Here is a 10994-nt window from a genome sequence, read left to right on the forward strand (position 1 = left end):
TATCCATCAGTTTGGGAGTTTCAATGGTGTAGTCCTTGACCTCCTCCAGCATTCACATGGAAATGGGTCTGCTGCAGTTTCCAGGTGTCCATGGGTTTATTATCACTGATTAGTAAAATATCCCTTCTGTACCATCATATGGAGAAGATAAAAGATTCCGTACAGTTTATTATTGTAGGCGGGTACTGACGGACAGAGAAAAGCTGTTCAATGTTACTTGGAAAATGATGCCAAAATGATTTTGGTTGCAACAGTTAAAGATTTGGTTTAGGAAGGAACTGCAGATGCTGTTTATACTGAAGATGGATGCAGAATGCTGGAGTAACTCAGTGGGTCAGGCAGCATCTCTGGAGAAAAGGAATAGGTGACGTTTCGGGTCAGAGCCCATTTTCAGACTGAGCCTGATGGTCTGGATAGACTCGGCTTGTACTCGCTAGAATTTAGGAGATTGAGGGGGGATCTTATAGAAACTTACAAAATTCTTAAGGGGTTGGACAGGCTAGATGCAGGAACATTATTCCCGATGTTGGGGAAGTCCAGAACAAGGGGTCACAGTTTAAGGATAAGGGGGAAGTCTTTTCGGACCGAGATGAGAGAAAAAAATGTTTACACAGAGAGTGGTGAATCTGTGGAATTCTCTGCCACAGAAGGTAGTTGAGGCCAGTTCATTGGCTATATTTAAGAGGGAGTTAGATGTGGCCCTTGTGGCTAAAGGGATCAGGGGGTATGGAGAGAAGGCAGGTACAGGATACTGAGTTGGATGTTCAGCCATGATCATATTGAATGGCGGTGCAGGCTCGAAGGGCCGAATGGCCTACTCCTGCACCTATTTTCTATGTTTCTATATCTCAGTTGCACATCTACTGTGAAATTACCGTGGCTCAGTCTGAGGAAGGGTTTTGACCTATTCCTTTTCTCCAGAGATGCTGCCTGAAGTGCTGAGTTCCTCCAGCATCTTTGTGTCTATTGTGGGCGGCATGGTGGTGTGGCGGTAGAGTTACTGCATTACAGTGTCAGAGACCCGGGTTTGCTCCTGACTATGGGTGCTTGTCTGTACAGAGTTTGTGCATTCCCCCCGTGATCTGCGTGGGTTTTCTCCAACACTCCAAAGACGTACAGGTTTGTAGGTTAATTGGTAAAATGTAGACGGAACTGTCCCCAGTGTGCGTGCGGTAGTGTTAATGTGCGGGGATCGCTGGTCGGTGTGAACTCGGTGGGCCGAAGGGCCTGTTTCCATGCTGTATCTCTAAACTAAACTAAACTAAAGATAAATAATGCCCATTGGGCTGAAGAAGGGTCTCGACCCAAAACGTCACCCATTCCTTCTCTCCAGAGATGTTGCCTGTCCTGCGGAGTTTTACTCCAGCTATCTTCGATTTAAACCAGCATCTGCAGTCCTTTCCTCAACTAAAGATTTGGTGTGTGGAAAAACATAGCTACTGTATTTTTGCAAACCTTTAATGTAAAGAATTGTTGAGCTGTGTCCTGTCACCTCTCAGTTGGATGGCTGGACTGATCTTCGAGCTCAGACGGATGCCCGCGGTTACAAATCAATTCAACTTTTCATCACGGGATTCATTTTGCTGGGGTGCTTCCTCTTCTTCAACCTCTTCGTTGGTGTGATCATCATCAATATCCGGGTAGGTTTGTCTTCCATCTTCACCGTTCCTCAGCTAAAGCCTGCCCGATAAGGCTGTTACAATAAATTGCATCTTCATTTCCAGGAAACAACTAGGGAGTTCAACAAAGGGATCCAAGCTGAAAGAGAAACAACATTGATGGAAAAGAAACAAGCTATAATCCAAAGGCAGCAAGCTCATATCACAGACATAATGGATAGACAGGTAGACAAAATTGCTGGAGAAACTCAGCGGGTGCAGCAGCATCTAAGGAGCGAAGGAAATAGGTGACCTTTCGGGCCGAAACACTACCTTCGATTTTCCAGCATCTGCAGTTCCTTCTTGAACACATGGATAGACAGGTGTTGAGTTCATTTTACTTTCCCTGAGATCTACTACCTACCTCATTGGTGACCCTCTTTGATCAAACTTTACTGGCTTTACCTTGCACTAAACATTATTCCTTTATCATGTATCTATACACTGTAAATGACTCAATTGCAATCATATATTGTCTTCATTGGAGTCCTTGGAGGAGTCCAGAACCAGGGGTCACAGTTTAAGAATAAGGGGTAGGCCATTTAGGACTGAGATGAGGAAAAACTTTTTCACCTAGAGAGTTGTGAATCTGTGGAATTCTCTGCTACAGAAGGCAGTGGAGGCCAATTCACTGGATGTTTTCAAGAGAGAGTTAGTTCAAGTTCAAGTTCAAATGAGTTTATTGTCATGTGTCCCTGTATAGGACAATGAAATTCTTGCTTTGCTTCAGCACACAGAACATAGTAGGCATTTACCACAAAACAGATAAGTGTGTCCATATCCCATAATATAAATATATACACACATGAATAAATAAACTGATAAAGTGCAAATAACAGAAAATGGGTTCATAATAATCAGAGTTTTGTCCGAGCCAGGTTTAATAGCCTGATGGCTGTGGGGAAGTAGCTATTCCTGAACCTGGTTGTTGCAGTCTTCAGGCTCCTGTACCTTCTACCTGAAGGTAGCAGGGAGATGAGTGTGTGGCCAGGATGGTGTGGGTCTTTGATGATACTGCCAGCCTTTTTGAGGCAGCGACTGCGATAAATCCCCTCGATGGAAGGAAGGTCAGAGCCGATGATGGACTGGGCAGTGTTTACTACTTTTTGTAGTTTTTCCTCTCCAGGGCGCTCAAATTGCCAAACCAAGCCACGATGCAACCGGTCAGCATGCTCTCGACTGTGCACCTGTAGAAGTTAGAGAGAGTCTTCCTTGACAAACCGACTCTCCGTAATCTTCTCAGGAAGTAGAGGCGCTGATGAGCTTTCTTGATAATTACATTAGTGTTCTCGGACCAGGAAAGATCTTCAGAGATGTGTACGCCCAGGAATTTGAAGTTCTTGACCCTTTCAACCATCGACCCGTTGATATAAATGGGGCTGTGGGTTCCCCTCCTACTCCTTCCAAAGTCCACAATCAGTTCCTTGGTTTTGCTGGTGTTGAGGGCCAGGTTATTGCGCTGGCACCATATGGACAGTTGCTCGATCTCTCTTCTATACTCTGACTCATCCCCATCAGTGATATGTCCCACAACAGTGGTGTCGTCAGCGAACTTGATGATGGAGTTTGCACTGTGACTGGCTACGCAGTCATGAGTATAGAGTGAGTAAAGCAGAGGGCTGAGCACGCAGCCTTGAGGTGCTCCCGTGCTGATTGTTATCGAGGCTGACACATTTCCACCAATACGAACAGACTATGGTCTGTGAGTGAGGAAGTCGAGAATCCAATTGCAGAGGAATGCACAGAGACCCAGTTCTGCGAGTTTGGTAACCAGCTTGGAGGGGATGATTGTATTAAATGCCGAGCTGTAATCGATGAATAACAGCCTGACATATGGGTTTTTGTTGTCCAAGTGGTCCAGAGCGGAGTGGAGGTCCAGCGAGATCGCATCCACCGTTGATCTGTTGTGGCGGTAAGCGAACTGCAGTGGGTCCAGGTTTTTGTCGAGGTAGGAGTTGATTTGCTCCATGATCAACCTCTCAAAGCACTTCATCACCACCGGCGTTAGTGCCACTGGTCGATAGTCGTTGAGGCACGTCACCTTACTCTTCTTGGGCACCGGTATAATTGATGCCCTCTTAAAGCAGGTGGGGACCTCAGACCTCAGAAGTGAGAGGTTGAAAATGCCCGTAAAAACTCCAGCCAGTTGGTCCGCACAGGTTTTTAGAACACGACCGGGTATACCATCAGGACCAGGTGCTTTTCGGGGGTTCACCCCTCTGAAGGATTTCCTGACGTCGGCCTCTGTGACTGAGACTGAAATGCCATCACAGGGGATGGGGGATCGGGAAGGCACATCAGTATTCTCCCTATCAAAGCGTGCGTAGAACGCATTGAGCTCGTCAGGGAGTGATGTTTCACCGACATTCGAGCTGCCTCCTGGTTTCGCCTTGTAGGAGGTGATTGCATTCAGGCCCCGCCACAGCTGCTGAACATCTGTCTCATCCTCCAGTTTGGAGCAGAAGTCCCTTTTGGCCTTTTTGATGGCCATACCAAGGTCGTATCTGGACTTCATGTAGGCCACTGTATCATCGGAAGTGAATGCACTGTGTCTGGACTTCAGAAGAGTGCGGATCTCAAAGTTCATCCAAGGTTTCTGATTGGGAAACACTCGGAAGGTTTTTGTAGGGATGCAGTCCTCCACACATTTCTTTACGAAGTCTGTAACGACTGTGGCATATTCGTTCAAGTCCGTTGCCGAGTCCTTGAACATTGCCCAGTCTACAGATTCCAAACAGTCCTGGAGTTGTTCCTCTGCCCTTCCTGACCAGCTCTGTGCTGTCCTCACCTCTGGGGGTGCGCTCTTTAATTGCTGCCTGTAGGCAGGAAGAAGCAGCACGTCTATGGTCAGATTTACCAAAATGAGGACGAGGGATAAAGCGGTAGGCATTCTTGATGGTGGTGTAGCAGTGGTCGAGGGTGTTAGGTCCTCTGGTGCAGCAGGAGACATGTTGGTGGAAGTTAGGGAGTGATTTCTTGAGGTTTGCCTTATTGAAGTCCCCAGCAATGGTGGTAAATGCCTCGGGGTAAGACGTCTGGTGTTTGTTGACCACGGCGTGCAGCTCCTCCAGTGCCAGACGGACGTCTGCTTGGGGTGGGATGTAGACCGCGGTCAGGATAACGGAGGTGAATTCCCTTGGGAGGTAGAAGGGACGGCACTTCACCGCCAGATGTTCGAGGTGTGGAGAGCAGGAGTTGGACAGGACTGCCACGTCTGAGCACCACGCAGAGTTGACCATGAGGCAGACGCCCCCTCCTCTCCCTTTCCCAGATGGGAGAACTTAGGGCTTACGGAATCAAGGGACATGGGGAAAAAAAGCAGGAATGGGGTACTGATTTTGGATGATCAGTCATGATCATATTGAATGGCGGTGCTGGCTCAAAGGGCCGAATGGCCTACTCCTGCACCTAATTTCTATGTTTCTATGTCTTTCTGCCGACTGGATAGCGCGCAACAAAAGCTTTTCACTGCACCCCAGCACACTTGTCAGTAAACTAAACTGAACTGATCCCCAGATATAAATATATAGAGGGATAGCCATTTAGATTTTGCTGAATAATACATGATAATCAAGAAATTGGTGAGGCTGAACAAAAAGAGAAAAAGATTACTCAAAATATTCAGCCGTTGGATGAAATTAATGTTCTGCCTGTGTCCTGTATTCTAGAAAACCAGCCAGTTTGAAAGCTTCTCCGAAATGATTGAGAAGTTCAAACAAACACTTCGTCACGATGATTTTGTGATGCTGGATGATCTGTGTTCGAGTGTGTCGTTCATAGATATTTACCTCGCGAGTCTTGACGAACAGGACAATACACTGTACAAGTGAGTAGAAAGGCACTTCATGTAGAATATACGCTTTATGTACATCTATGTCTCCCTCTCCCCTGATCCTGAGTTTGAAGAAGGGTCTCGACCCGACCCGTCACCGATTCCTTCTCTCCACAGATGCTGCCTGTCCCACTGAGTTCTCCTGCTTTTTGTGTCTCTCTTCACGTAGGTGTCAACTGAGCTGCCACATGCGTGCATAAAATTGCAGATACACGTGCTTCATTTCTCTCTAGATATTCATGTCCACTAAATCAGAAGGGCTGTTTAAAAAGGAACTGCAGATGCTGGGAAATCGAAGGTAGACAAAAATGCTGGAGAAATTCAGCGGGTGAGGCAGCATCTATGGAGCGAAGGAAATAGGCGACGTTTCGGGTCGAGACCCTTCTTCAGCCTGGAAGGGCGGTACAGTGACACAGTGGTAGAGTTGCTGCCTCACAGCGTCAGAGACCCGGGTTCGATCCTGACTACGTTCTCCCTGAGAACACGCGGGTTTCCTCCGGGTGCTCCGGTTTCCTCCCACACTCCAAAGACGTGCAGGTATATAGGTTAAGGGCCTGTCCCACGAGCATGCGACCTGCATGCGGCAAGCGCGACCTAAAGGGCCTGTCCCACGAGCATGCGACTGCATGCGGCAAGCGCGACCAAACCAGAAGCGGGGGCCGCGCGGAGGTCGGGTGAGTGACATGAAGTTCGAGCGAAGTCCGCGGGAAGTTCGCGCGTGATGTACGGCGTCGAGGCGGTGCGTACGCCGTCGAGGCGGCTGCGGGCCGGCAGGCCGTTGCCGGGCGGAATTTTAGAACATGTTCATTTTTCGGAACCCCGCGCGATGTCGGGATCAGCTCCGCACAACGCCATACGGCTCCGGCGATCTAAATGAGACCGGCCCCGCGAGGACGTACGGCTCAAGCGACCACGTTAGGTCGCGCTTGCCGCATGGAGTCGCATGCTCGTGGGACAGGCCCTTAAATTGGCTCTCAGTAAAAGTTGTAAATTGTCCCCAGTGTGTAGGATAGTGCTAGTATGATCGCAGTTCGGCGCAGACTCGATGGGCCGAAGGGCCTATTTCTATGCTGTATCTCTAAAGTGTGAAGTGTAAAACTGGATTAGACTCTAATGACCTCTAGTGTGTGAAGGTGTGGGTTCACTTGATGCTCACCTCAGGCCAAGCCATTCAGCGACTTGGTCTTTAGATCTTGCTTTTAGCATAAGAGTAAGTGCTCCGCTTTCCACCCACATCCCAAAAGACATGCAGGTTTGTAGTTGAATTGGCCTGTGGAAAATTGCCCCTAGTGTGTAGTGAATGGATGAGAATGTGGAATAACATAGAACTAGTGTGAACGGTAGATTGTGTAGGAAGGAACTGCGGATGCTGGTTTAAACCAAAGATAGACACTGGAGAAAAGCTGGAGTAACTAGGCGGGCCAGGCAGCATTTCTGGAGAAAGTCAGTCAATTTTTTCCATCACATTCACATCACATGCAGTGAAATGAATTTGCCAGCAGCGATACACTTAAAAAGAACACACAATACACAATAAAGATTTAACACAAACAGAAGGAATGGGTGATATTTCGGGTTGAGACCCTTCTTCAGACTAGTTTTGGATAAGGGAAATGAGAGGTATAGACAATGATGTAGAGAGATAAAGGACAATGAATGAAAGATATGCAAAAATGTAATGATGATAAAGGAAACAGGCCATTGTTAGCTGTTTGTTGGGTGAAAACGAGAAGCTGGTGCGACTGACAATAAACAATAGACAATAGACAATAGGTGCAGGAGTAGGCCATTCGGCCCTTTGAGCCAGCACCGCCATTCAATGGGATCATGGCTGATCATCCCCAATCAGTACCCCCCTTCCTGCCTTCTTCCCATATCCCTTGACTCTGCTATCTTTAAGAGCCCTATCTAGCTCTCTCTTGAAAGCATCCAGAGAACCTGCCTCCACCGCCCTCTGTGGCAGAGAATTCCACAGATTCACAACTCTCTGTGAGAAAAAATGTTTCCTCGTCTCCGTTCTAAATGGCTTACCCCTTATTCTTAAACTGTGGCCCCTGGTTCTGGACTCCCCCAAAATCGGGAACATGCTTCCTGCCTCTAGCGTGTTCAAACCTTTAACAATCTTATATGTTTCAATAAGAATCCCTCTCATCCTTCTAAACTCCAGAGTGTACAAGCCCAGCTGCTTCATTCTCTCAGCATATGACAGTCCCGCCATCCTGTGAATTAACCTTGTAACTTTGGTGGGGGAGGGATGGAGAGAGAGGGAATGCTGGGGTTACTTGAAGTTAGAGAAATCAATAGTCATACTACTGGGCTGTAAGCTGCCCAAGCAAAATATGAGCTGCTGTTCCTCTAATTTGCGCTGGGCCTCACTCTGACAATGAAGGAGACCTATGACGGAGAGGTCTGTGTGGGAATGTGAAATTAAATTAAATTAAATTTCTTTATTTATATAGCACATTTTTAGTCAACTTGCATTGACCCCAAAGTGCTTCATATAATTACATCCACACACACAGGCAAAGGTGGGTGAAGTGTCTTGCCCAAGGACACAACGACAGTATGCACTCCAAGCGGGATTCGAACCAGCTACCTTCCGGTTGCCAGCCGAACACTTAGCCCATTGTGCCATCTGTCGTCCCATTGAAGGAGAATTAAAGTGTTTAGCAACCATTGATGGTCAGCATAGACTCGGTGGGCTGAAGGGCCTGTTTCCGTGTTGTGTCTCTAAAATAACCGGAAGCTGTGCAATAGAGAGTTATATTATGGTCTGTGGGAGCCGCAGTGCTATCAGAACACAGTGACAATACAATGATATGCTTTGCAACTGAATTTCTAGGCCTTTTCTTTAAATGATTTAGTCAGAGGGAGGTGAATCTTTGGAATTCTTTGCCACAGATGGCTGTGGAGGCTAAGTCAATGTATATTTTTAAGCAGAGAGGTAGATGGATTCTGGATTGGTGCGGGTGTCAGGGGTTATGGGGAGAAGGTAGGAGAATGGGGTTAGGAGGGAAAGCTACGATTGAATGGCGGAGTAGACTTGATGGGCCGAATGGCCTAATTCTGCTCCTATCACATATGAACTTATCCACAATATTTTCATTATGCTCTCTGTTCTCTAGATTACAACAACTTTACTTTGAAATATCGTATGTTCTGGGGAACATGTTGCAAGCTGAAAGGAAGGAAACAGATGCAGGTGCGTCTACAGTGGAATTGAAATGAAAAAGAAGACACGTATTGTTACACTATTTAATATTGAGTTCAAAAGACTAATAAAAGCACAACAATATCAAGTTGTTGAGATTCTCCCAAATTGTCTCCCCAAAGGATATTAGTTTCAGTTTAAGAGATACAGCGCGGAAACAGGCCCACCGAGTCGGCACCGACCGACGATCGCCACATACTAACACTATCCTACACACACTAGGGGCAATTCACAATTTTACCAAAGCCAATTAACCTACACACTTGTACGTCTTTGGAGTGTGGGAAGAAGCAGAAGATCTCAGAGAAAACCCACGTGGGTCACGGGGAGAACGCACGAACTACGTACAGACAGCACTCAGAGTCAGGATGGAACCCAGGTCTCTGCCGCTGTCAGCAGCAACTCTACCCGCTGCTCCACTGTGCCACCCAGAATTAGTTAACTCTATTTGCGGCTCATGTTTTAGCACCCGACGAGCCACGGTCATACCTCACTGGTCGGCTTGGACTCAGTGAGCCGAACGGCCTGTTTTAACACTGTATCTCTAAAGTCACATACTTTGTTGAACATAATCACTAACATTTCCTTTTCTAATAACCCACAGACGGCATTGGAAGCCATGTCATCGGGTGTTTTTAAGGCGCACACAGACAGGTTCTTGATTCGTAAATGTGTCGGGTTATGGGGAGAAGGCAGGAGAATGGGGGTTGAGAGGGAAAGGTAGATCAGCCATGATTGAATGACGGAGTAGACTTGGACTTTCCCCTCACCTAACAACCCTCTCCCCTGACTCTCACTCTGAAGAAGGGTCTCGAGTCGAGACATCACCCACTCCTTCTGCCCAGAGATCAGATCAGATCAGATTCAACTTTATTGTCATTGTGCAGTGTACAGTACAGAGACAACGAAATGCAGTTAGCATCTCCCTGGAAGAGCGACATAGATATGAGCAATAAATAAATCTATTTACGTTCATACAGTCATAGTATTTTTTCCTGGTGAGAGGAGTGTCTGGGGGTGGGGGGGGGGGGGGGGGGGGGGGGTGGGGGGGGGGGTGGGGGTGATTGGCAATCACCGAGGTACAGTGTTGAGTAGTGTAACAGCCGCAGGGAAGAAGCTGGTCCGGCAACGGAGAGACCTGTAGCGCCTCCCGGATGGTAGGAGGGTAAACAGTCCTCAGCAGTCCTTGGCGATGCTGAGCACCCTTCGCAGATGCTACCTGTCCCGCTGAGTTACTCCAGAATTTTGTGTCTATCTTGGATGGGCTGAATGGACTAATTCTGCTCAAATAACTCATGAACGTATGAACCCAAAGAATAGTCACTTGATTGCAAACTAAATTCCTTCAAGCGACTGAGATGATCTACAAATGTATTCCGTGTAATTGTAAATTGCATGCTTTGGTAGGAATCGTGTCTAACAACACCACAGATACAAACTTTAACACTTTTAATTGGGGGCCACCCAGGGATGCCAATATGCAATGAATTATCTTTAAACTTAATGAAATAATCCTGGTGGTTCTGGCTCAAGTACATTGTCCAGAATCAGATTTATTACTTGGACACCAAAATAGAGAAAGCAAATTGTTATACAACAACACTCCGACACTGCTTTCATGCAGATCCAAGGTGGTTAGGCTTTGTTCTTGAACAGGCTGAAGCAATGCAGTTGCAGAAGCCAAGTCTAATGTACACTATCATTAAAGTAGCAGTTCTTACCCATTTAAGGTTTACTAGAATGCTGCCTGGATTAGAGGGCTTCAGCTACAGGGAGAGAGGTTGGATAGACCCAGATTGTTTGCTCTGGAAGGTCAGAGGTTGAGGGGAGACATGATGGAAGTATGTTGAATTACGAGAGGCATAGATAGAAACATAGAAACATAGAAACATAGAAATTAGGTGCAGGAGTAGGCCATTCGGCCCTTCGAGCCTGCACCGCCATTCACTATGATCATGGCTGATCATCCAACTCAGTATCCTGTACCTGCCTTCTCTCCATACCCCCTGATCCCTTTAGCCACAAGGGCCACATCTAACTCCCTCTTAAATATAGTCAAACAACTGGCCTCAACTACCTTCTGTGGCAGAGAATTCCAGAGATTCACCACTCTCTGTGTGAAAAATGTTTTTCTCATCTCGGTCCTAAAAGATTTCGCACTTATCCTTAAACTGTGACCCCTTGTTCTGGACTTCCCCAACATCGGGAACAATCTTCCTGCATCTAGCCTTTCCAACCCCTTAAAACTCCTTAGGGTAGACAGTCAGAACCAGTGTGGAAATGTCTAAGACCA

The 10994-nt window shown here is 46.9% G+C and overlaps 1 protein-coding gene across 1 annotated transcript in view; it reads left to right on the forward strand.

Moving 5' to 3' along the window:
• Positions 1-8718, forward strand: part of catsper3 (cation channel sperm associated 3) — a 32586-nt gene extending 23868 nt beyond the window's left edge. Inside the window, exons 5-9 of the mRNA XM_033030068.1 lie at positions 1500-1640; positions 1725-1844; positions 4854-4888; positions 5347-5484; positions 8616-8718. Coding sequence (XP_032885959.1) covers positions 1500-1640; positions 1725-1844; positions 4854-4888; positions 5347-5484; positions 8616-8718 — 537 coding nt within the window. The remainder of the gene's footprint in view (positions 1-1499; positions 1641-1724; positions 1845-4853; positions 4889-5346; positions 5485-8615) is intronic.
• Positions 8719-10994: the final 2276 nt, after the last annotated feature.

This window comes from Amblyraja radiata, chromosome 11, assembly GCF_010909765.2.
Source record: "Amblyraja radiata isolate CabotCenter1 chromosome 11, sAmbRad1.1.pri, whole genome shotgun sequence".
In the NCBI taxonomy this organism is placed as follows: Eukaryota; Metazoa; Chordata; class Chondrichthyes; order Rajiformes; family Rajidae; genus Amblyraja; species Amblyraja radiata.